At 39.3% G+C, this 26,075-nt stretch overlaps 2 protein-coding genes across 3 annotated transcripts in view; one reads left to right on the forward strand and one right to left on the reverse strand.

Annotated features, from left to right (window-relative positions):
• The first annotated feature begins 1,203 nt into the window (after window positions 1-1,203).
• On the forward strand, window positions 1,204-3,063 carry LOC106659715. Of its 2 annotated transcripts, XM_023463077.1 has the most exons (3): window positions 1,204-1,522; window positions 1,847-2,006; window positions 2,414-3,063. In XM_023463077.1, exons 2-3 carry the CDS (start codon window positions 1,893-1,895, stop codon window positions 2,696-2,698), a joined length of 399 nt encoding a protein of 132 aa, XP_023318845.1. In that variant the 5' UTR covers window positions 1,204-1,522; window positions 1,847-1,892; the 3' UTR covers window positions 2,699-3,063. The 2 variants fall into 2 exon arrangements, with proteins under 2 accessions (XP_023318845.1, XP_014237880.1); XM_014382394.2 differs by lacking the exon at window positions 1,204-1,522 and having other exon boundaries at window positions 1,744-2,006.
• A 390-nt stretch (window positions 3,064-3,453) lies between these two features.
• LOC106659717 overlaps window positions 3,454-26,075 on the reverse strand; it is an 80,368-nt gene continuing 57,746 nt past the window's right edge. Inside the window, exons 8-16 of the mRNA XM_023463087.1 lie at window positions 15,601-15,851; window positions 15,245-15,500; window positions 12,231-12,359; window positions 9,576-9,682; window positions 7,802-7,992; window positions 7,473-7,637; window positions 6,975-7,260; window positions 6,060-6,204; window positions 3,454-5,795 (exon numbers count right to left, since the gene is read on the reverse strand). Of these exons, the coding sequence (XP_023318855.1) occupies window positions 5,585-5,795; window positions 6,060-6,204; window positions 6,975-7,260; window positions 7,473-7,637; window positions 7,802-7,992; window positions 9,576-9,682; window positions 12,231-12,359; window positions 15,245-15,500; window positions 15,601-15,851 (1,741 nt within the window). The 3' untranslated portion in view covers window positions 3,454-5,584. The remainder of the gene's footprint in view (window positions 5,796-6,059; window positions 6,205-6,974; window positions 7,261-7,472; window positions 7,638-7,801; window positions 7,993-9,575; window positions 9,683-12,230; window positions 12,360-15,244; window positions 15,501-15,600; window positions 15,852-26,075) is intronic.

A 26,075-nucleotide genomic window follows, 5' to 3' on the forward strand; every position in this document is an offset into this window, starting at 1 on the left:
GTATTTGTACTCCATGGTAAAAAGAATCACATTACCAATTAATTGGCTTGGGAAAAGAAAATTGTCACATTTCAATCGAAGAGGTGTACAACTTTTTGATTTATATTTTAGATTCATAGGAGAATTTTTTTAAAGCTGTTAAATAAAATATATTTGTTTTTAAAAAAAGAGCAACGAATTTTTTATTACCTCATCCTAACCATTCTAATTATTAATTAAAATAAATGAGGAGTTAAAAGAGGGAAATAATTCAAGTAAATCACCCACGCTGTATCCCAATTTATTCGGTTTTTCCTTTTTATTATATCAAACAATTGACTATTTACGGTGTCACATATATATAAACATCTAGCACGTACATATAACATACAATTCTCATTTCTAAAGATCGAATTGCATCACTTGATGGATGATTTTTCAATGAATAGTCGCAACAACTCAAATACAAACTAAGTATAGCATATCACTTTAATTGAATCCATTCTTCATAAATTTATGATAATATAATTTTACACTCTCATAAATCCGGCACTTTCATTATAGTTTCAATGAGGTTTACTATCTGAGGCGCACCAGAGCTTACTTTACTCATGGAGCCAATAGTTAATTTTACATATTATGTGAGTTCTATTCCTTTATCCGACTATATTTTGGATGTTTGGTTGAAATGAATCGAATACATCAACTCGACAATCACTGATTTATTTTTATCAAACAGTTTTATGAACATTTTTATACTATCATTACATAATTAAATCTATTGTCTTCGTTCTAAATTGAATACATTAACAGGCCGAGAATTAATTAATTCATTTTCATAAGCGATCACATAAATCTTCATTTATTGCTAATTCTGGTTTGTCAAAGAAAAGATTTCAATCATAGATCAATTATTGATATTTGAAACGTTCCAAATGGAGTAATTACCATTAATTTCTCATCAACGAATTACGCATCTACGTCGATTTCATCTCATTGAATATTCCAAGAATGTTCACAAGTGATTGATATGCGATCGCGAAACGCGAGCAAAATATATCATCTTCTGAATTACATTACATTCTTTTAATTGGTTCAGATAAAATTAAAATTAGTTTTGCATTTTGCGACCAATAAAAGATAATGAGACTTGATCTCACTTTAGGAAATAAATAAAAAAATTGTAATTGCACATTAGCAGTATCACATTGCAACGGTACCCGGTAGCCATAAATCGAAGAGGATCTTTCCTCAAACTAGACAGCTAACGAGGAAGGGGTAAGAGATATACAATTAGGAGATGTATCCTCTCCCTCTCTCACACTTTTTGAAAGAATACGAAGAGCGTTTGGTCGCCCTCTAACTCCCCCTCAAAGTGACTCGATAACTCATGAAAGTGCGTATGAGCCAGCAGTCACGGAATTAATATATTGTATCTGTCATTCAAAACAACACTTGAGCAGTTTGAGCTTGAAGGTCTTTATCTAACCTGTGAATTTTTGTTTCATTAGTGCTGAAGCAAACGAATGAACTTGGAGTTTCAGTGAGTAACAATTGTTTTTTTTATTGCAAGTGGATGTCAGAGGTAGATTAAAATGTATTATTTTTTAACTGATCTTCATTGATTAACTAAATTTATAATAAATAGTACTTTTATATTGAAAACTTTTCCGCTCTCACAAAGATTTTTGAAAAAAAATAGTTAAACTAGAAAAGAAATTTTGATCAATTTTACTTTTGTGCTTTGAAAATGTTTACTAATTATCGAGTAAATTATTTATTCGCATTTCGAATAATCCTTCATATGTTACTGTCAGAAGTAAAAGCCGTCCAATTATTAAATATATCTTACAATCTTACAATTTAGCATCAAGTGAATACTAAGACGCAGTACGAAGATACAAAGTGTCGCGATGAGCAGAACAATCTTGGAGGACTCCGAAATTGCAGAGGAGAATTGCAGCTCAAGTTCACGGATTGACGGAGCTCAGACACAGATCACCTGTAGATTTCGGCAATGCTTCGTGGTAAAAAAATATTTATTCGCATTCGATCTAAGTTGTCTGTTTTGCTTGTCGTGCATCTCGATTTCCTATGATAACAATACAGTGGCCTCGTGTATATGGAACACCGTGGACGTAAACAAACCTGAGCGGGTTAGATATTTACGTTGGTGTACTTGTCTGTCTTACGCACTTTAGAACGTTTCATTTCCAGAAATATTATGTACATGTACTTATAAAGTAATTTACAACTTCGTGAACGATTTTGAGTATCGATCTGAAAAAATTCGTTAAAATTGTTGGAATCTGATTGTCTACAAAAATGAAAATATTAAAAAAAAATCAATTCGTTACTCTGCATCGGTAGAATGTTATTTTCATTTGCCGTGAAATATCATTAAAGAAAAGAATTCTACGACTTTATTTTTCAGGAAACTGGTAACTCATTGGGCCTTCCGCAAATAAGACATCGTAGGCGTGTACGCAGAGCAAAAGTATTATCAAAGGAAAATAGTTTGTGGTTACTCCAAACTATATCCGAACTATCACAACAAGTTGATGATCTGGAGAAGGAAGTAAATCTAGCACTAAAAAAATATTTTGAGTTAATTTCGAAGTCCAATTCAACAAGAAGAGATAAAAATTTTGTAGAAAATGTAGATGATAGCAAAGAAGACATGCTGATTATTGAAACATCGGACATAGATTCGGAATGAATTCAGTTGTTTCATTAGCGTTATGATAATTATTTCTGAAAATGTCAGTAATTTTTGTTTTTTTTGTCAATGACCTGTTTAGATTATATGTTTGATATTTTGGTCTGTATCCATTTGATACTAAGTTTTGATTAAAATGATCTTACGCTAAAAGATGAATATTAGCTGCATATTGTAATGAATGAAAGTCGCTTGTCCAACCATAACCGTTGTCAACATCGAAGAGAATAAGTACGTTTAGATGGTTGAACGTAGAGATTAATAGCCGGTCTTGCGATTATCGCGCTGAAATCCTTCAGGAGTACATTATTCTTATTCCTAAAATTCAAAATTCCGTTGCAATATAATAATACTAATGTTGTTTGAATAAATAATTTCATACACTTAGAAAATTCAAGTTCATATTTTTTTATTTATCATCTGCATCTTGGACGAACAATTCATAAAACTAATATCAATAACTACTAATTTTCAAATGAAGAGCATGAAATAGGAAATATCTAATCTTGGGATAGGTAAAAGTGTGCAATCAATATATTTTATGTAGCTAAATTTCTTTTTAAAACATAATACTTCGAAGCAAAAAAAAAACACCGAGGAATACACATAAAATTCAGCTATTCATTAAAAATTCACGCGCAGAAGTAAAAAGATTGCTTTCTACGATCATGTACTTTTTTTTACCAACGCAGGTAATTAAAATTTCATTTCTTTTATTTATTTCACAATTCATTTAATATTTATAATACGCTACTTATCTTTAAAATTTATACATTAATAGTGTTTCAATATGTTTTAGAGTTCTATTGTGGTTTCTTAATAATAATCAATAAATTTTTTATCGACGATTACTTGTCCAGAATTTGTTAGCAATTAGTCTGAATACAAATTGCATTTTATTCAGCATGAAAAAATGATTTTACTTTATAATTTTAGTCAGATGAATAATGTTGAATAATTCTGGACAGTAATCGGATGCATTATAATAACAAAAATGGAGTGCTCTGCTTACGGTAAAAGAAGCTCGTTCATTAAAATACACTCGTTTGCACTCTCCAATATAAATATTTATCGTTACAGCCGATTAATCGACATTTATACTATATTCTATTTTATCATTTTTTTATTCTTGCTTCCATAGAACTTTACAACCTTAAACTCTTAATTTATTAGTCGCAGGATCTGTCACGTCTTATAAAAATTTCATCCGATCTGATGTTATTTTTATCCATTACATAATGCATTGGAAATTGAGTAGGGTAAAAGTATAAATTCAGTTTTTTCATTATATACAAATCCTTTCAATTAGAAAATCTTACATGTACACTCACTTACGTTTTAGAATCAAACGGAAGGGAGTGTCCAAACGCACACGTACACAAAATACTCGAAATTCATTGTGTTGAATCAATGAAACTAAAGTACAAACTTGATGCATTAATGACTTGATGACTATAAGTATCATAAAGAAAAAATTATTTTTTGTTCTTAAATTTTGATGCTGCCTTAACTAAGTTTTTCCTTAATTTTGAAATTTACACATGTTTTAAGCTAAAAACTATTATTTCTAAAGAAATGTTTTTGATAAACGAAAAACTCACGATTATTTTATTTAAATACATTATCGAAAAAAAAACACTAATTAGAATAAGTATAGGCCCGGTATGTTAAACTGTTCGAGTAATTTTGCAAGTAGTATATTTTTATTTTTATGTCATATAATAATATTTTTTTCCTATTCTTTATTAAGGTTGCGAGTGTATTAAGTACAAATTTACATTTTTATAATGATAATGTAGTAACGTGTCATAGTACATATTGAAGTAACTAATCATCATTAATAAAAATGATCGGTTAAAAAAAGATGAAGTAAATTTACAACGATTGATGAATGATCATTTGTTTAGGTACAAAAATAAATATCAAAACGATTGTTTAGACTGAGAAAAAATTACCATGTTTCATAGTTATTTTTATTATTATGTAACATGTTCATTTTTATAAGAATTTTTGAGTATATTTCTCAGTTACATTTTGAGTATATTCCTCAGGAAACATAGTAAATTTTTGAAGCAGTTTATCTCGGTATACGATAGTTCGTCGCTCTAGATTTCTAGACAAGTATTGAATTCACTTAAAAATGTTTACACGTGAAACTTTTATTTCAATCATTATACTTTTACGAATAAAATTTAGGGTCAATAAAAATTAACTGAAATTTACAATCTTTGCATTTACGCAATTTCATGTCACCACAATTTTACATTTTCTCGCGAATACGTCTTCCGATTACCTTCAATTTGCTATTTACATTTAGGACCATTTTCATTTTTTAAATCAATTTTATCAATTCATAATATGTTCACGACATATTTAGTTCGATGTTTATCAATTTCATGAAATTTATACTAATAGAATAATTTTTTTACATAATTAGCTCTGTTGAGCAAAGGGTATAATATACATTTATTCATTACGTACCTTATATTTACATAATTTTTTTTCGATAATCTTTGAATTCGAAACACTGTGATAATTTCATCTAGTTTTGACCAGATTTATCTTAGGTTTTTTCCTTCAATTTAATTCTATAAGTATAATAGTAAGGCTCGCAATAAATTCAATTTATTGCAGCTTAAATGGACACGATTATTTATCGTAAGAAATTCGTACTATACTTTTCCCCTCCTTATAACATTGCAGTCTTTTCAAATATTCGTTCAATTCACATAAATCAAAATGATCGTCTCTACAGTCAAGCGAAGCGATAATTTATCTAAAATTATTGCTCTGTACAACCTTTTCTTCAGTTAGAAGATGAAGAAACAACATCCGAATGCTCGTTCGAATTAATTGCCACACTTATTGTTTGCATTGTTCTCTTCATTAAAATATCACCATTGTTCGAGCAAAGTTTGCAAATAATATGGCAAAAATTACAAGACGACAGCAGCTGATAATCCGACTCGAGGAAGCACTTGCCAGGGCGATGTTATTACTGAGCCCTGCGAGATTTTTACCACGACGCGTCGAATTAGCCGTGTGACTGCGCCAGCGCAGCGTATATCGTGGAGCAGTTCTGCCAAGTGCTTGCAGCCTGGTAAAAAACAATTCAAGGAAAAATGTCGACGTTAAATGGATTTCGCATGCTGCTAAGTTCATTATGCTCGCTGTTTGAAAGGAGGAGTTACATTACAGAGCGAGTAATCTCATTAATAGTGAAGCGAAGCTGTTACTTTTTTGAAGTGCTTGATGGAATTTAAAGAAAATTTCTTGGAAAAATAAAAGAAAATGATTTCAAGAAAAATCAAGCCATTTTATGAATACCGTTTCATTTGATAATGAAAAATAATGAACTCACTTGACTATAACGGAGCGAAGCTCGGGTTCAATTGTGAAGTTTCTAGAGATGTCGCGAGGACAAAACGTGTGTAATCTTGGTCCTTCCGGATTTGGCGATGTCTTGTTATACTCGTGGATCGTTAAATTCCAAGCCGAGCATGGTCCTGCAGGTTGAAGGGAAATTTATTTAAATAAACAGAATTATGCGAGAACAAAGCATTGAAATTACATTTTGAATTTATTTTACGTTCCTACAGAGACAATAAAGACTAATATACCACGGGAAGAAATATGAAACTACGTATTCTATGCGCGGTCGCTACGTTGACCGGTTTAGTCTTTTTATGTAAGGTTTACGAGGTAACTTTTCTATAGGCCCCTCCTCATCGTTTTCCAAGTATATTCATTCTCCGCACGCGCGAAAATTTTTTCGTGCAAATTTATTTCCGAAGTTTGATATGCTGCTGCAAAGCCATAAATAATAAGCCCACGTGTTAAATCGCGCATAGCTTAGCTATTTCAAATAAAAATAGTTGAATCCAGAATGTCGGAAAATTTTCCAAACCCGGGTTATACGGGAAAAAGCACGTGTCTGCGTGTAAGTATCATCTCGTACACTACTGCAATATCGTCGACGTGACCAAAAAAATATCGCACGAACTCGAGTGAAAACTCGAGAAAAAAACGTTCCATTATTGCACCGCTTCCGAAGCTCTTTTTCCGTATTTACATGGCCGATTCTCGTACTTCTCCGATTCTGGACTTCATGATCATTTCATTGCAAAATTTAACAAGATTCCGATCTCCTCTCGCACACCCTCTTAATGACGCGTAAAACCGCCGGATGTAGTCGGCCGTCCGCAATCGTCATCGCGCGCGTACGAGCGTTTCGATAATAATTTCTGCATGCTGCTGAACTGGCTTCGATACTGACTGGTCTGATTCGACTCGATCGTAATGACGAGTTCACGCTGGGGCGGCGAATCGATGATGTAAGTGCACTTCTGCTGGTAATAATGATTGAGGGCGAAACTGAAATTCGCCGAGTGACCGGCCAAAATGTCACCACCTTCCAATCTATCTAGAGCCGCCTCGTGAGCCCCGCACAAATTGTCCTCGGCAAATTTGTACTCGGCCGTTAAATTCCAGCCGGTGTGGCTCGAGCGCGACCATTCGATGTATACCGGAGACGTGCTCCAGAATTCCACGGGCAGCCAGTCCTGTGTGTGGGCAGAAAAAAAGAAGGGCCGTCGGTTAGAGATATATGGGGGATGGTGGTCTCCATCGTCAGGCGCATCTCTTTTCGATGAATTTCAAACAAGTTTTTCGATTTTTTTTTTTTACTTTTCGTTCACGAGGAATTAAACGAAGAGATAGAAGGAGAAAGGAGAGGAGAGTAGAGAGGATGGGAAGAAAGACAGGGAGAGCTTACCCGATTGTTACCGCAGAGACAAGCGAGAACGTTGCCAAGATTCTGCGAGACAAGGAGCAAATGGTCGATGTTGTCGAGTGCTTCGTCGCTGGCACATCTGCAGCCCTGATCTCCGCACAGTGTGGTGCAGCGACTCTCCGAAGTTTGGTTCATAGTGCTGTTCAGCTGTGTATAGTAGTACATCGTGTATATGTACGGGCGAGAGAAACAAAAATGAGCATCGGCAACAAACAACGAGAGAGAGAGATGGTTATTCAAATTTTATTCGCGCGTAAATTCTCTCAGAGAGAGAGAAAGCATTGCATATACTATATCTCGTCAAAAGTTACCGTTATGATGACAGCTTGATTGGCAGCTGGTATGAAATGCTGCTTGCACTTGACGTTGCCGGATTCAGAACTGAAACGATCCATCTTCGGATGAAGCACCATTCCTGCTTTTGGCGAACTACGCCCGTAGTACTCCACGTCGCAGTAAGTTTTAGCCTGCTGAGTCGACGTCTCTCGCTCCGTCACGAAATCTGTGAAAACGGCGACGGCGGCGCATTAATTCGTGGTGCGTGTATACCGAGGGTATGGATCGCAGCGAAAATCAAAAATTGAGTAATAAAAGGGGTTTTTTTGTTGTTGTTTTTGGAAGCATCGTTTGGTACAATACACAACTCGGTTGATTATCTTTACGGATAGCATCCGATGTACGCTCTGCATGTATGTTATACTCGACGTCCGTCAGTCTTTTTTGTCTGCAGCAGCAGCAGCAGCAGTAACAAAGTTAACATTTTTCGATGGCTAGGTCGCGAGAATGTGCGCACGTAGCAGCAGCAGCAGCAGCAGCAGCAGCAGCAGCAGAGCAGAGGCGAGCTCTGGTACTCGGCTTGATTGGAATTCGTCTACAACAAAAGGATAGCTTGCGGGAGCTTGTCAGTTCATACGAACTAATGGCTGGATTAGTTTTTTTTAGCCCCGCACAGAGAGAGAGAGAGGAGTCTGGTAAAAGCGCTTGTACTATCCTCTTTCTCTCTAGAGAGAGAGAGCGAGAGGTAGAGAGAGGGAAAGAGGCAGACGTATGTAACACATACAGAGAGCCAGTGTAGTAGTAGTACAAGTTTTTCTTGTAGTTTTTGTGCGCACAAAAAAGTTGCGCGTGTACATCGATGTGCTTATTTGGAATTACTGCCTCGAATCGTATTTAGTAGATAGAAAAGTCAGAAAAAACGTGAAACATGGGGCTAAACGATTGGAAATTTTTTTTTCTCGCAGCGCTTAGGAATAATTGTGCTCGCAAGCGCGCGCGCTAACAGCAAAAAAAATGTGCATTCACTAATTAAGCTCTTTATATTTTTTGTTCACTTTCTGGGACGCGGGGAAGAGTCATTTGCACTGCGCTGATTGGTTCCGAGTGATGCATCGCATTGATATTGTAGCTTAATCGCGTCGAATCTAGATTAAACATTAAAGCGACTGGCCACTTGAAAAATTCTTTTGATTCTTTTGATAAAAAATGAAAAAGACGCGCGGGGAGAGTAGAAAAAAAAGAAGGAAAAAGCCGATTGTGGAGCGAGCGCGGTGAAACCATCTTAACTGCATTATACGCAGAACTACAAGACTATCAAGCTCCTCAAAGTCTCTAGATGCAGCTTCTCTATATATAGAAGTATCAGTGACACTCGAGAGTCATACCTTTGACACCTAATTACTCGGTTGCTCTCGTTTAACGATCGCGCGCGCGCGCGTCGGATGAGACTTTCGTTAACGAGATTAAGCTCTTAGCTTGCTGCTGTTGCCGCTACTGCTACTGCTGCTGCTGCTGCTGCTGCTGTTGCTACTGCAGCCACTGCTGCTGCTTCTGCTGCTGCTGCTAATACGCTCTGGGATCTCTAAGTGTCGATTTCTAAAGGGGGATGGAAGCTTTTGTATAGAGCGTACAGAGAGAAGCGAGTTACGAGATGCGGGAATTGAGAAACTAATTTGGCTTATGCAATTGCAAATTGACTTCGTTTTCGGATCACAGAATCTGGCGCGAGAATAACTCGATGCGCAGCTGCGTACGATGCATAATGCTCAACCTTCATTCGATCATCGTCAGCACAGCATTAATACTTACCGTTGCGAAAAGAGTACGACACGTCCATGAAGTCGTAGTCGCTGCCTTTGGTCAATAAGATTGTCAAGTTTCTGCTGCTGGACGAGTATTTCTTCTTTTCCACGTGCCTGTAACAAAAAAAAATTAGCCATAATTTTTATCGCATTGGATTGGAATTATAAAACGCAATACTACACGAGGAGAAATGACAATCGCCATTATACCACTAGTCAACGCGACACCTTCGAAAAGTTGCTCGTCGTCCAATAGTCAATCGAATGAAACTTCAAAGTTCGTCAAAATTTAACTTCGGCAAACTAGCACTTCTCACTCACTCTCTCTCTCTGCCTCTTGCTGTCTCTCGCCTTTCTCGCACACACACGCGCGCGCATACACACGCATACGTGCACACACAAACTCCTCAAACTCCGAAGCTCTTCATAATATTAAAGGCCAACAAAAACGCTTCATTTAGCGTGAGCCATGCACACGGATACTTGAATAAATCAATCTCTCTCTCACTCTCTCCCCCCATCGCGCCTAAAATTTCGCGAGACAAAGTTCCTCATCTTGAATCCATTATGCACACGGTACGGGCCTCCATTGTCTCATCCTTCTCTCTCTCTCTAGCTCTTTCTCTTACTCGCAGAGTGAGTGAGTTAGAGAGTGAGAGACAGAGAGAGAGAGAGCACTGAGTTTTCGCGCACAATACTCCGTCGTGTGTCTAGGTATATATAGGTATATACAGCTGCCTGCTCCATATACATTCGGCTGCAATTCGAATTTAGATGAGATAAAGAGGCGGATGACGCTGTACATGTAAAAGGGGGGGTGCGTACGACTCGACGGCAGCAGCAGGAGGAGGGAGGAGCCCGAAGGAAGAAGAAGGAAGGATAGGGCTCGATTACAATTGAGATTCAAGATGATGTTGGCATCTGCGAGATATCGATTACCATCAAAAAGCTGTTTTGCATTTCACAGACACAATACATGCCGAGATTGAATTCCGTTTTCGTGGCTGCTTACACGCGTATGACGCACGTACTAACTACGGCACATAAGTGTATAATAAGCATCTCGTGCGGTTGATTGGAAATTTCCTATTTTCATAATTTTCACGAGTACTAGTCAATTTTGCCGATAACTCGAGTTTCGGGACACACATACGTACGTAACACGCGACACGCGGCGCAGCAATGCACTCACTCCATCGATCGAGCCATTAGATGACGAGCGTATACACGCGTTGGTTAGCACGTTAGAAATATTTGAACTTTGCTCGCGCGAGGGCAAAAATATTTCAAGTTTGAGTGCAACAGGTGCTCTTGCCGCTGCCGCTATAGTAGTATATGGCACAGCACACCACACTGCGCGCGGCTGTCTATCCTGAATTATAGGTCTATTCGCGCGCTTCATTTCATATATCCTCGACGCTAAAATTGAAAATATCAATTTCCACGATCGCACGCGCGAGCGGGGCAAAAATTCGTTTTATCCCCGCGTGTTTCGGATACGGTTTAAAGGAAGAAACATCCGGCCCGGCGGCGCCTTGACACTACACCACCACCACTGCGAGTCGAGTTCACTTGCTCTCTCTCTCTCCTCACACTCCTTGTCGAGCTGTGAGCGCAAAGTTGCGGAAGTGGCCGAGTATTTTGGCTTGACCCTCCCGATGCTTCCGGCGGTGTCTACGCGGCGCGCCCTCCTCTCGTTCTGCTGCTAGCTCTCGGGCTCTCATTTTCACAGCCGAAGCAGCAGCAGCACACACAGGAAAGATGTTACAGTTGCCATATCCGCTCCTCCGTGCTGTATCCAAATATGGAACATCTGCAGAATTATTGAATCGCTCCCAGGCACTCGAATCTCTCTCGGATAGCGATCGATATATCCCAAAAATTCAATATTTGCCCGGATAATTGCAATATTGGGACGATTAAACTACCACTAGAGATAGAGAGAGCAAGTAAATACAAGACACATACGCTTGTGGCGTGTTCGAAAGCTCTCGGAGCAGCAGCGGCAGCAGCAATCATCAACAAATCGAATTCAATCGCACGAGCGAGCGTAAGTACACGTCCCGGCTTAATCCAATGCGACGTATAATGAAAAAAAAAAATTACGTCTTCGACGTATGCACACACGATCGTACCTACTATATGTGCACATTATATGGCGCTACTCTGCGTTCGACGACTCGGTGCGTGCGCGTCACGTGCTTGCATAATATCCGTACGTCACATGTCTACGCGTGAGGGAACAATAAAGCTCGTGATTGCATACATTTATGTTATTACGTGACACATCTGTATTTGTTGGCGCGCGGGGGGGTGGTACTCTGCTTCTCTTTCCGGTACGCGCGCTATGCGTAGATATAGCAGTTATTGTACAACGCAAACATTTGGCCGTGTATTCGAAATTTCAAAAGCAAATCCAACGTTGCGCGCGTGTACATATAAACACATATAACAATCACAAATCGCATTTTACATAAATATAAATGGCCATTTGTCAAAGGTTGCACGCGCGTGCGTGAGCTTTTCATTATACAAGCGTGTCCAGTCGAACGAAGGGTGCTGACCCAAGCTTGCATCATAAGTATTATCGATGCAATTTCTGCACACACCCCATCATTGCAGAGTGTTCGCACCTAGTATATACATCTATATATAAACTCACTCGTGGCTCGAAGAGTGCTTCAGATGCGGCTCCAGCGAGCATATTTTGCCGATGGGCTTGGCGTTCGCCGCGGTCTTCTTGTCGACCAGTCCGTCGAAAACCTCGATCTGCGACACGCAGTCCGGAACACTGAAAACAGAAGCAAAAAAGATGAGCGAGGAATGTTTTAGAAAATCGTTTGGAAATTCGCTAAGAGAGAAAGAGAAAAAAACAAGAGCTCTCTCTCTTTCTCGAAAGAATGAAACTTATATCGAGTGTTCCGACATGCTCCAAATACGCGCGAGGCGCACATACACTTATTGGTATTTTTATGTTGCTGCGCCGTATACGCGTGTATGTATCCCAAATGCGCGAACGATAGATATCCCCGCATCCTTTTTCAATCTGCCATATAAAACATCTCTGTACGTTCGTGTGCATAGCAGAAGAGAGACCGATAAGACATTTTTCTATATAAGAGAGAGAGAGAGAGAGAGTCTATGCTTTGCTTATTTTATTCAGCTCGTATACGTGGCTTATACATATGCAGAATGAATTTCAAAGTACGCCGCACATCGAGTTTACTTTTCTTTCTCTTGAATTATTTTATCAAGCGTACGGCTATGATTTGGCTCCAATGGTTATCCGAGGCTTTTACATATATCTATATAGAACTAGAGAGAGAGAGAGAGAGCGGGTTCACTCTATTGAAATCAGTTTTGAAAGCGCACACGAGACGACAAGACCCCTCGGCTTTGAATCGTGTGCACGCGCTCCCGGAGTCTGATGCAATCATTACTCGGACTACTTGTGCGGCAACGACGTGTGTGTGTGTGTGCCGCTCACGAACATTTACGGCTCTACTCGCGTGCGAAGATTTTTTGAAAGAAAATTGAAAAGTGAGAACTAGGTATATTTTGAAAATGAGTATTTCGATTCGGTCTCAATTGGACCGTGTGTGTGCGCGCACGTGAAACGTTTCGAGCGAATGAACGCGTGGGAGACGTTTTTTTTTCAAGTCTTATATAATGGAAATACGTGAGCGCTTGTTAATTTATTCGAGTTTTAATTAGTTTCGCGAAACGCGGGGCAGAAATATATTACGTGCCATATTACTCGCGCTCTCTCTCTCTCTCTCTCGTATATTATACATAGAAAACGCGTAGAAAAGATAAAACGGCACTGCGTCCATAAATCAATGTAAAATCGATACTTTTTTTTTCCTTCATCCGACGTACACAGACATTCGGCGGATTCGCATCGTTCGCGCGCGAGCTTTGCACGGGCCATCCACTACTAGCCACTCAATATGTCTAAAAATTTACGCGCATACATTTTTCATCGCGCGCACAATGCCGGATATGCACAGAGTTCTGCACGCGAGGTGTGTATATACGTTGAAGCAGTCTCGACCCACACACAAGCGCGTAAAAAAACATTTTCTAGCTACCCTTTTCTCTTTTGATCCTTTGCTCTCTCTCTCTCTCTCTCTGTCGGCTTATTTACTCTTTTTCTATCGCTTCGCGAGAGCTATGCTATGCCGAGTGTACTAGTACTGCTGCCTATATATACAATTGCGTGCGTTGCAGCTACCATTGCTAATACCGCTGCCACTCCCGGCGCCGCGCTGCACTATGGGTTACAATCGCCTAGTCTCTGCTACTATTACTACCCACTACTACTACTACTACTTCTATGCGAGTGTATAGATATAGGAGTGTTTACTCGCCGCTGCCGCCGAGAGCCAGAGAAAGAGAGTAGTTTCGAGTTTGTACTATTACGTTTCGAGCCGGCTCTTTATGGCTTTTCTGTCACGTTATACACAGCTCGTGTGTGCCGTGGCGGCGGCTGCGACGACGACGGCGCTGCAGTGTGTACTTTGGAGTAAGTTTCGTTTACGCGACTCGTATATACGTATGTACGTATGTATACGGCGACGACTACTTTTTTTTTCACGTAAAAACTGTGTGTATACGCTCGCTACGCGCATAACATCGTGTGCACAACGACGTGCGGACGCACACGAAGAGCTCGACGCAACTTTTATGGCGTTTTCGGCGAGGCCGACGTCGGGATGTGCGTGCGTGTGTGTTACGGAATTTGTTTTTCGCCCCGTTTGACTTTCGTGCATTAATCATTACACGCGTCAGAGCCGCGCGCGTAGACTGCAGCCGGATCGATCATGCGCGTCGATGAAGTATTAATCGAAGCGTCTCGGATTCGAATCATTTAAAAATAATGACGTCCCACTACGGTGTTGGCGCGCGCGCGCAAAAAAAAAACTGATAATCAAACCCATCCGTGCACAGTAGTAGCAGCAGGAGTGTAACTTTTTCTCGCGCAGCAGCACGCGGCATGGTGATAAATCGAAAAAGTTCGAGTGAGATTCGCGAGCGCGCGCGAAAGGCCGTTACGCACGATTAAGCCTATTACCATTACACCAGGATTATTACACGTGTGATGTAATATATGGATGCGACTATACATGGGTGACATGCGTTATACGTGATATTATGTATTATTATGTTATGCGTTAAGCGCAGGACAGCAAATTGAAGGAAAAAAGCCCGAATTTACGAAAAATTCATAATCCACCCGTTTGTATATTTTTCTTGAAATCTTTTTGAAAATTAATTTATCGATGCTGATTTTTTTCTGCTTGAACTATACGAAAAAGTAATGAAAATGTTTTTAAAGCAAAATTTAACGAAAAAGATGTAAGTCTGTACTCAAGTTTAAATATTTTAACTGAAAATTATTGATTTAATACTGATTTAGTTTGTCTGTTAATTGCTCGAAATATTATGATAATTCAATCACAACTAAAGCCTGCCTTCACCACTAGATGGCGAATGCCTGCATGTATAAACCTGCAAGTAATAAATTAAAAGTAATTGTATAAGTAATACACCTAAGTCACAAATGACGGAATCACATCGACGAAATGTTTTGTTCGAAGGAAAAAAACTACCTCTAGCCGCACATCAATTTAAATGTAAATATTTTCAACGGTGCATTGCTTGCGCCTCACTCACCTGAGATTGTACTTGGCTATAACCACGAGCACTGTATCGTATTCCCGGCCAATGAGGGTGAGCCGGCAAGTGGGTGCCAGAGCTCGGCCTCTGGTGCTGTGCGAGCCGGACCGATGGGGCTCGCTGCTCACTTCCACGTCGCAATTGCCGCCGCCGCTCGACGTCGACGGCGGCGCGTAAGTCTTCGCGCGCAACGAGTTCCTGGTATGATTGTTGTTTCCGTCGTGCGTCGAGACGGGCGTGCGCATCGGTTCCACTGCGGTAAATAAGAGAGAAAATAAAAGTACGAGGTTTACACGAATCGATCGCAAGCTATAAATATATTAGAGTAAAAAATTTGCGCTGCTACACGTTACCGGCTTTGCTGGTCGTCTCGGGCGTCGGCGTCGTCGTGGTCGGCGCCTCGGTCGTGATCTCGATCATGTTCAGCGACGCCACGAAGCCGTTGTAATCGAAGGGAGCCACCTCGGGGCCCGAGCGAAACTCGACCAGCAGATCCTTGCCCACGTGGGTGACACTGCCCTTCTGCTTGCCGCAAAAGGTCTTCAGCAGGGCGCTGTTGACCGTCGGCCCGGCGTAAACCGCTATGTAATCGGTGGTGCAGTGCCTGTGTGTACGAAAAAAAAAACAAAGTATATATTTAGAGCGCTGTTGCACCATATAGCTATCAAGTACTTTTTCTTTTGTACCCTAGCGGCCTAATTCGAGGATAATTCACACGGTGTTTTAGCGAGCGCGCACGCCTTTTAAGCTCGGTGGCGGGCGTCGCGTACATTTTTAACGATTTCTACCCCGGCTAACGCACTTATACACCACGACCAGCACCGCCACAGCCACCAGAGTTCTTTTTCCGCGATAATTGGCCGTTGGATTAAAATCGCATTATCCATCCCCAAAAAAATATACATAAGCTCTTTACCTCTCTACCTGCAGCGACTTTAGGAAATGTATATTACGAAACAAGCGCGCGCTGCTGGCTTTTAATTTGTATTTATTCGTCACTATTATAGCCTTTAAGCGGCCGCCTCTCTTTATTTATCTTGGGCTCGGGTAAAAAGCGCGCGCGGCAATGTAATTTCATTTTGGTCCGGTATAAACTCTCTCTCTCTCTCTCTCTCTCTCTCTCTCTCTCTCTCTCTCTCTCTCTCTCTCTCTCTCTCTCGTCATTATTATTAAGCGCGCGAGCTCGTGTGCAGCTAAAAAATAGTAAGTCACACACAACGAACCAAGTTGTTAATTACGCGCATTTCACTTATGTAATAAAAAGACGCATACACACACGTACGGATACGGCGAGAGGCTCGCAAGCGCGTGAACGTATATATAATACATACATACATACACAAAAGGTCACGTGTTGCAGCGAGAGAAAGAGAGAGAGAGAGGGATGCATAATCGGTATGCAAATGGTGAAGCGATTAAAGCCGCGCCTCGGGGGACTCTCGCGCGCGCGCGAGAGAGAGCTGTATACGTGTATAGAAAGTAGCGTGGCTATGTATAAATGCAGCAGCAGCACAGGCACACTGGGTGTACCGTTTTGCGCGCGGGCGCAATGATTCCATTAATTAAGCAAAACTGTGGAAAACAAGAGCGCATTTATATATGCGCGCGTGGGTGGCAATATATACTACACATACACGCGCGCGCATTTCGCTAAATTAGTCCCCGTGTCCAGCTCTATAGAGCGGTGTGGCTTTTACTTTTGTTCGCGATCGCGCTGTGTTGTTTCTCGACTTTGTGCCGAGGGCACTGGTCGTGAGAGTTCATTTTTGACGGATTTTTCATTTTGTAAAACCGTGTAATAATGGTCGTTCCGTAAGATCCGATGTAACGATCATCAACTTCACAGAGGGGCTAATCGTCTCAGATCCTTATCCGTTAGCGAAAAATCGGATAAGAAGGAGGGAAAAAAATTATGCGAAACGAGCGAAGATAAGGATAACGGACTTTAACGAGTATTTGATACAGAGAATGCACGACGTAAAATTATAAACCGGCTAAATTATAACGTGGCTATGGCTAATTCAAGAGTAATTCAGGTGTCCTTGGCACGGGTGAAAAAAAAGGGGGAGGAGGGCGCGAAGCAGCAGCAGCAGCAGAACTGCGCTAGAAAAGGAAAAAGGAGCGTTGCTCTCGCGCGAAGAGCCGGAGCTGCTATACTAAATTATCTTTTAAAGCTCGGCCAGGCGTATTATATACATATAGGAGACGCTATACATATATATTATCATGCCGATAGCGGAGAAAAGGCGAGCCTGCTAATGTACTTTGAATCCGCGTAGAGAGAGTGAGTGAGTGAGCGAGCGAGAGAGAGGACGCAGCAACTAGAGAGGCATATAGGGAACCTCGACCGAGAAGAGAGAGAGGTAGGCGCGCGCGGGCGAGCGTACCGGGGTAATCCGTTTAAAATTGCGTCGCATAAACGCATCAGTCCGTAATTCCTTTTTGCGGCTGAACTCGGTGGCAAGAAAAATGGTTTGCAAAGTTCGGAGCGAGATCTCAGAGAGCTCTAACTCGCGTACGTGTATACGCGCGCGCGCGTGTGTGTGTGTGTGTGTGTGCGCGCGCGCTGGTGGAATGAAAAAAAGACCTCTGCGCGGAGCAGCAAGCTGAAATCTCGAAAGACGGATACGCCGCGCGGCGGCCGCCGCAACGACTGGAAAGCTAGAAAAGTGTCTTACGATGACTGGTTGAGAGCTTTTATTAGTGTCTGGGCGTGCTCGCGGCGAAGAAATATTATAATCGCGAAGCGCGCGGCGTAGTCGTCGAAAAGCGAGAGAGACAGAGAAAAAAGATCGTATTATCTCGCGATGATTTTGTTTATCGTCGTATAGCCGTCTATATACAAAAAAATGTTTAAAGGATGTATTATGGCCAATGCGGAAGCGCTTACTTTATTAAGTTTTGCGCGTAAAAAAAGGGGCCTCGAAAATTGCGAAAAGAGTTTCTCTCAACGATCAAAGGCGTGCAGCAAGCAAGCAAGCAAGCAGCAACATCAGCAGCTCTTTGGCGGGTACAGTAGCAGTACTGCATTGCTCTGCGCGCTCGCTACGCGAGAGAAAGTGTTTGGTTAAGACGATTCGAATGCGCTGCTTGTGCGAGCTGCTATACGTGCGCGCTTTGACAAGCGCGATGGAAAAGTAATGCATCTGTACAAGGTTTTTCTTCAAGATTTCGTTGCGTTTTCTTCTGGGATCCTCTCCTTTTTCTTCTCTCTATCTCTCGGCAAAGGCCAAAAGGTAAAACGAGTTTCTTTAATTAGCAAAAAACGCGCGCGCTTGTATTTTTGTAGCTGAAAAGCCATGTTTACCTGTGTGTGTGCGCGTGAGCTATATAATTACGCGAAAATAAAGCTTCGTTAGCTGCTAACTGGGTGAATGTAATAATTGGAGAAAGAAACGAGTGCGCGGCTGTTTACGATTTTGATTGTCTTCTCGGAGTATATACATGCTATTATGCCAGGTGAGTTGCAACAGTCTCGAGTAAATTGATTGTTCAACGCGGAGGGCATTGCACCCTCGGCTCGTGCCTTATCTACGAATCATCACACGTGGTAAACGAAGCTTCCGAAGAGCGAAAACAACAGTTCGCATATGAATTTCAACGTGTAACGACAACGTGAAAAATTTTGTATAGTCGCAAGAATCTTGGAGTAGTCTGCGTGTCAGTCGCGATCTTTCACGCGCACACACACGTACGTACGCGGAGCTGACGAGTGAGATTACACTTTGCACATACATACACACACACGCGCAGACGTTCATAGATAATTAAAAGGTCGAGCTTACTCGTGTACGTCTGCGCGCAGGTAGTTAGAAGTAGTAAACTTTGAGCTCATGATTAATTAGGGTGGGTTGACTTGTATCTGGCAATACGAGTATAGAGGAGCCTGTACACAATGTGTGCTTAAATCAATGGTGATATTAAACAAAGCTTAGCCTGAAATATCTAGAATAATTCGTCGTTCTCTCTCTCTCTCTCTCCCTCGTATACATATAGTAGTTCGCAAAATAATCCGTGTGTTATCGTACCAAGCGCGCGTACATTTACCAACATATATGTGCTACTGCAGCTCGAATAGATATAGAGAGGTAGAGAGAGCGGGAGACGTATGCACGCCGATAATAACGATTAACGAGCCAAGTTTATCGTTGAGGCTTCGATTAGTGCACAGCAGCAGCACAGATACGAGAGGCGAAATTTTCTTCAAATTCGTTAATGTTTGCGCAAGAGATGACGTCATCCAAGAACGCAAAGCAGGATAGAGAGAGAGAGAACTTTGCAATCAGCAAAATTCGAGCGCAGGAGGATCGAGGGCCGAAGGAGCTGTATGGTGGGGTGTAAGAGGTCCTCTGGGTGTGTCATTAGATTAGCCAACGGCAATGAACGTAGGGAGCTGTTTATATAATCGCGTAATGCCAACACGGGACAATTTTACTGAATGGCTTTTCCAATGAAGTATTTTGTGACGAATGTATTACTCCGAGAAGGAGGAGGCGAGGGCATAGAGCACTGCACACTGCATCCTCTCCGCCGGCTCTGCTCACCTCTACACTCCTTCGCTTATTATGAGGAGCAGAAGAGAGCGAGAGAGAAAGAGAAGTTCAACTCAAAAGCGTACATAAGAAAGTTAAAACAATGCCTGCAGGGTTAAAAGCGCCCAGTTGCGCTTGCCTCGCGCGCGCCAAGTTCGCTTTCGCAGCGCGAGCGAGCTCTACTAGCTGGCAGAGTTGAAGTTGTTGTTATACGCGACTTGCTGCTGCCTGCCTGCTTGCCTGCCTTACTCCTTCTTCTTCTTCTTCTCTTCCCTCTTGCAGCACCACCGCCGCGGCGCGCGCGATCTCTATTGCGTGGGACAAGGAAAAATCATAATTTTCCTCGACTACCTGCTACTGGCTGAATTAATTTCTCAAGCTCGTTCCGGATTTTCCACAATGATGAATGAACTCGGGACTTTGGTTAAGAGCGCGCGCTCGCGTGAAAGAGTGAGTGAGAAAGAGAGAGAGGATAACATGGAGTGCAGGCACAAAGAGAAGTTTTTGTTCTCTTCCTAAACACGCAATATCAACATCGCCGGCGAATAAAGTATTTTTCGGGGTAAATTCTTGCCTTTATCGTCAGCAACAGCACATAGACTCTCGGCGCGCTCTTTGCTTCTCCGGTTCATACAGTGTGTGTTTTCTATAATTTTAGAGTCGCGGAGTATTTAAATGTGTTTACAAACAATGGATAAGCGTCACGTGCAAGTATACTCGATGATAAGAGCGTTTGAAAAATTTAGATTTTCGCAAAAAAAGTGAAGAAATAGACGGCTTTCAGTATTGATTTAGCTAAGCCAACAAAAAAAGGTATACACGAGACGAGAAAAAGAAACCTGTAATAACGTCGTTTTGTCATATTATATTTGACGTGAATGCGCAATATTTGAGGCTCACCGATGAATATTTTAAAAATACGGTCGATTAATAATGGAGCGTTAGAAAAAAATCTCCAACGTTCAGTGGTATGCAATTTTTGTCGGGAATTATTACCTCAACTTTAAAAGACGTTGTACTCTCTTGTATACTTTGAGGAAAGAATTTGTTTTTTTTTCGGCATTCTTTAACTTTTACCGAACTTTCTGAGAAAAATTTTCTTAGCAGACTACGTGAAAAATATTCGAAATACATGAAATTTTTCGAATATTTATCGTTGGAATAGTTTGCAGGTAACATGGCTGTTACAGCAAAGTATTTGCTGTAGAGCTAGAGTCAAGAATCAAAGATGCGTATTAAAATAAGCAGGCGCGTTGGAGATCGAAAAAGTATTGAAATAATAAGAAATTGAAGAAAAAATCACGGACAATTTTCTCGGGAGGCAAAATCAAATGCGAAAAAATTTCCATCGGATGTCGTATAACGATTACGTGTATATAAGCAGGAATAAAGAAGCGAACTTACGGAAGCGGAAGCCAAAAGATGAGGAAAATGCATTTCTGTCGCGAGCGAGCACAGATAAGACGACGCGGCGGCCATTCTCGGCTCGCTCCTTCTCCTCTGTGTAGCAACCTACCCCGAGGAATTTCTTTTTAGAGGTCAAATGCTTCTCTCTTTCTCTCTCTCCCTCTCTGCAGCTCTTTCAGGCGCACACCCTGTGTGGTATAAACAGTTCATAAGGTCTCTTTGCCTCGACTTATCGTATCTCGTCTTGCACAGCTTATTTTGTCAGCTTTTTTCTATACTCTTTTTTTCTTCGCTCCTTTCCTCTTTCTTTGGCACCTTGGATGTTACCTCATTTTCGCACTAAATTGATTTTTACCGCCAATGTTTACATAACTGTACCTATCTAATTTTTCGGTAGCGTTCACACCTCGTATTATAAATTTTAATGATTTTTTGTTCGCTACAAAAAATTAGTAGCTTATCGTAGAAAAGAAAGCTAAAACCGCTAAAATTAGTCTTCTTTGTTTGCTTGCACTGCTATAGTAAAGTAGACACTGAAACTTAGTATATCAGTTGACTTTGAGACAACACTCCCGGATGATTCAAGCAGCACCAAAACGATATTATGTTTCGTCTGACAATCCTCTTAAGTTTCTGCACGTTCGGCGTTTCTTCTATTTTTGACGTGAATGAAATGGCTCTTAACATCTCAAACCTGTAACATTTTCCCGGATCTTCCAATTTTCATAGAATCGAGACTGAGTAATTTGTCATCGGCTAAAGATAATAAAATGTTCAGTATAGAAAGTCGATTGTAAAATTGTTCACAAATTGTCGACTTCTTCGGGATTGTTAAAAAGTAATATACATCAAATGTTGACTTTTTCTTTCTTCTTGGTAATTGAGCATTTTTCGTCATTTTGAATGGAAAATATTACTCTAAATTAAAATTAAAATTTTTTCCAAAGAATTTAAACTCGCTGATAGTTGTCATAAGTATGACTTGGAAACGCAAAAGAAAATTATTCCTCAAGAAGCCACGATTATTTGCACAAGACTCTTAATCTTAACTATTATTGAAACTTGAGGTAAAATTTTGAATATTTTTTGTGAAATTTTCGAATTTGAAATGTTAGTAATAATATAATAGCTTAATCGTGTAGCTTTCACTAGGTTGCCAACTTATTCAAGATGAAAGCTTTTGGCGACTGCGTGCTGAAAGAAGCACAATGTCTACATTTGATAAAATAATAGGATATTCCATCGGAACAACCGAGACCTATACTTATTTTTAGTCGAAAATCCAGAATACAATGAAAAAGTGAATTTTTTCGTTTATATCGGGTCGATGGATTTTGAGAAGGTCTTCTCGATAAATAAATCGAAAAAATGATTGAAAAATTCAGGTACAAGCTTGCTTCACTCGGATATTAATCGATCGCACGTGTGAGTAAAAAGACGAAAAAATGTAGTACGTTTCTTTTTATAAACTGTTTAATAGAGTTAGCGAAGCAATGGCAAAGAAAAAATGTACTCTCAATCGTCGTTCATGCATGATTGTTGAAGTGAATTTTGTAACTGGTCGCGTGAGGTCTATGACGTAACTATTTGCAAAGACTTTTTTAACAGTTATTTCAGGCGTTATCGATAAAAAATCTGATTCAATTGAAAATAATTTTAACCAGTAATTTGTTTAATTATAATCTTTTACACAGGCTATTTTAAAGAAGATCTTTAACCATGTACTCATCGGAACATCGTCTAAAACTGCAACTAAGTACTGCAAATTATGAAATTGGAGAAGCTTATAATTTCATAATTATAACTTTTAGCTAATTGATATTATCATCTCAATTTTTGCGAAATTCATAAGATAAGATGAAGATTTTATTCAAAAAATAATTATTTCATAACATCATCAAATCTTAATAAGTTTATATAACAGTGTAGTCGCTAATTTCTTATACAGCAACATTTTGAAATGAAAGCTATTGTTGATGTGTTTCGGAGGAAAATGATATTCAATGATATTGTGATTAAAATGATATTCAATGATTTCGATGATATTATGTTACGACTATTGTAACTATTTCTATAGCTTGAAAGTTGATAACTATAGTTAGTAGTTATATTGATTTAAAAAAAAAACTTTTTAACCTAGATCAGAATTTAATTAATTAGCTCTATTTGTCTTATTACAATAGATGAACGCGATGTAAAATCGATGCAAATACAAAATATATGTTCAAAATGATGGATCGAATTTCACATGACTGTTCGCACACGCTTCTTTTATTATTCAACTTACATTAGTTTAAGATAATTTAATTTGTCAATATTTCAAGATCACACGCCTTTTTAGATTAGATTTGAAATTAACGTGCGAGAGATAAAAATACATAAACACACGCAACTGAACTTCGAAGATAGTGAGTCTCTACTTCAGAGGGAACGCTCTGATATACAAAACGACAGACTAGCTTTCACACTTGATTCAATTTTGAACATCTTTCGATACAAATGATGCGATAACGCCGCATACCCTACATTAGACTTGACTTACCGAATATATGTTTAGTTAGTTTTCACGAGAGAGCTGTTGTGCTTCTATGCATCAGCTCTGTTTTAAAATCATTATAATTTAGATTTTTTTAAACAAATTAAAATATGTTGTTGTCTTTTGGAGTGATTTTGGCTATATTGCCTTATTTCGCAGCGGGATTTACATGTGTCTACAATAACAGTAAGTAAAAGTTTATAATTAAAAAATGAAATCAATATATAATCGATAATTTTTACAGGTAGCATTAGTCCTAATAATACAGTGATTTGGGAATATGGAAATCATGAATTTCTTCAGTTCACCGCAGCTACTCTTAGCATAATAGGATCTGGGGACAATTTTAGTCAAGTAACGAGTGCTTTTGGCGAACGCATAAATTTCATCAACGAGATCTTTTTTCAAGGTTCAAACATTTTCATCCCGTAATATGACAAAAGTGATGAATTTAATTTAAATTTACAATAATATTTTTGTGTAATAGGAACAATTAGAGACGGGTCTGACCATGCATATGACTCTGTAAATCTCCATAGCCTGACAGGTTATCGCTACAATTATAAACCAGTTCGTATAATTTGCCATATTGAATCGAAAATTCAGTAGACATTTCCCTTAAAATGACCCTTTATTGATTTTCAGAATGGAAACTGCAAGATTACGTTTTTAGAGAATAAAAGTAGAGGGTGAATATTTGTACTTCAATTAAATAAGTTTACTTTGACAGAAAATTCTATATTCTAATGTAATGTTGAATACAGGTCTGACATCAACCCTGTACATGAGAGTGCTATTTTAAGGCTCGCAGAATCATGTATTCAATCTCACGTTTGCCGAATCGATTTGAATGAAGTAGATAAAGATGGAGATTTGTCATATCAAAGTACCCAAGTAAGTATAGAACTATAAAAGGCATAAAAGAGCTCACGTAATTGAAATATATCATGGAATAAACTCAATTATTTGATTCGCAGTCGGTGCTGAATGCATTTGTAGATTTTGCCGTAATGAGAGCTTTGAACGGATTTATCGACGACAAAGGAGGTGTGCGAATAATGCCGATGGATATGAAAGTTAATAGATACCATGTCTCTCAAAAAGGCGGCTATGTGTCGTAAGTATCGTAACGAGAAATTATTCATAGCCACCCTACTGAAGGGCTGGCAAAATAAACATTTACTCTTCACTTGCAGAGGACTTAATTTCATTCAGAGAACGCGAGATATTTTAATAGAGAAAAACGGCAATGAATATGATATCGAGCTTGGCTTTAGATTTGAAGATTTGAGACTGAATTTATTCCAAGCTTATGTAAGCATAAAGAAGAATTTCAAAATTACATGAAATTTGTAAAATCTCTAATTAACCGTTCATTTCTCAGATACGTTGGGGCATTATCCGGGCTGGTGGTAACATCAAAGCGAAAATAGAACAACTCTCATTTTTAGCTAATTTGAAGATCAATTTGCAGCCATCATCGTGTGCTGTCACTTTGCAAAGTTTTACGATCTTAGGATTCAAAAATATCCAAGTTGATGTACCCGTAATGAATTTATTTGCAGTACGCTTGAATTTGAATTCAGATAGCATTAATCGCATTGAAAACTTCCTGCTAGTTTATGTCAATAGCATAGCCAAGAATTATACTTTTGACTGTCAGGAGTACGTTGACAAGCTTTCGACAATGTTATAAGTCAATATAATTTATAATATAAATAATAAAAAAATTTAAATAACGTGTAAATTTATAGTTAGTGTAAAATATGATTATTGTAAGCGATAGGTATACATTTTTATAATAAAATTAATTAATTAAAAAACTTATTCTATACATTTTCGATTTTGTTATTTTCCAACAGAACTTATCAATGCTTTTATGAACAAGTGATAGAAAACTAGATATCCCAATAAATATAGCTGGCATTCTGAAGTAAGTTACAAACTCGATCTGGCCTTAGAAAAGGCGTGTCTTTCTACTATGGGTCACAAATTTTGAACACTCTTGAGAGATATGTCCTCTCCGTGAGATAAGATACGCATAGTTTTTTTTATCATGTATTGGCCTTGAAAAATCAACCTGTTAGTTTCTTCCAAGATTCCATTGTGAGTCTGCTGCCATACGGTTACCAAGTGTCTTATGTCTCTTGGAATATAACGAAAAATCTAATAGCTCGACTTAAAAACTTCCTAGTGTTCAACAAAATTTCCGCCATGAATACTTTTGGTAAAAGTATTCTTTGCTGGCAAGCAATAGTTTTGTTCTTAATTTTATTACCATCAGTTTTTTCTTTTACAATAGGTATGTATCCATTTATTCTTATATAAACTTAAACTATAACTATAAATTCTA

The sequence above is a fragment of the Trichogramma pretiosum genome, unplaced genomic scaffold (assembly GCF_000599845.2).
Source record: "Trichogramma pretiosum strain Unisexual culture from Peru unplaced genomic scaffold, Tpre_2.0 scaffold19, whole genome shotgun sequence".
NCBI classification, from domain to species: domain Eukaryota; kingdom Metazoa; phylum Arthropoda; class Insecta; order Hymenoptera; family Trichogrammatidae; genus Trichogramma; species Trichogramma pretiosum.

Coding starts and splice junctions, on each gene's coding strand:
- LOC106659715 (XM_023463077.1), top strand. CDS start 1,893: ATGAGCAGAACAATCTTGGAGGACTCCGAAATTGCAGAGGAGAATTGC. Junction 2,007..2,413: donor GATTTCGGCAATGCTTCGTG/GTAAAAAAATAT, acceptor TTTATTTTTCAG/GAAACTGGTAACTCATTGGG.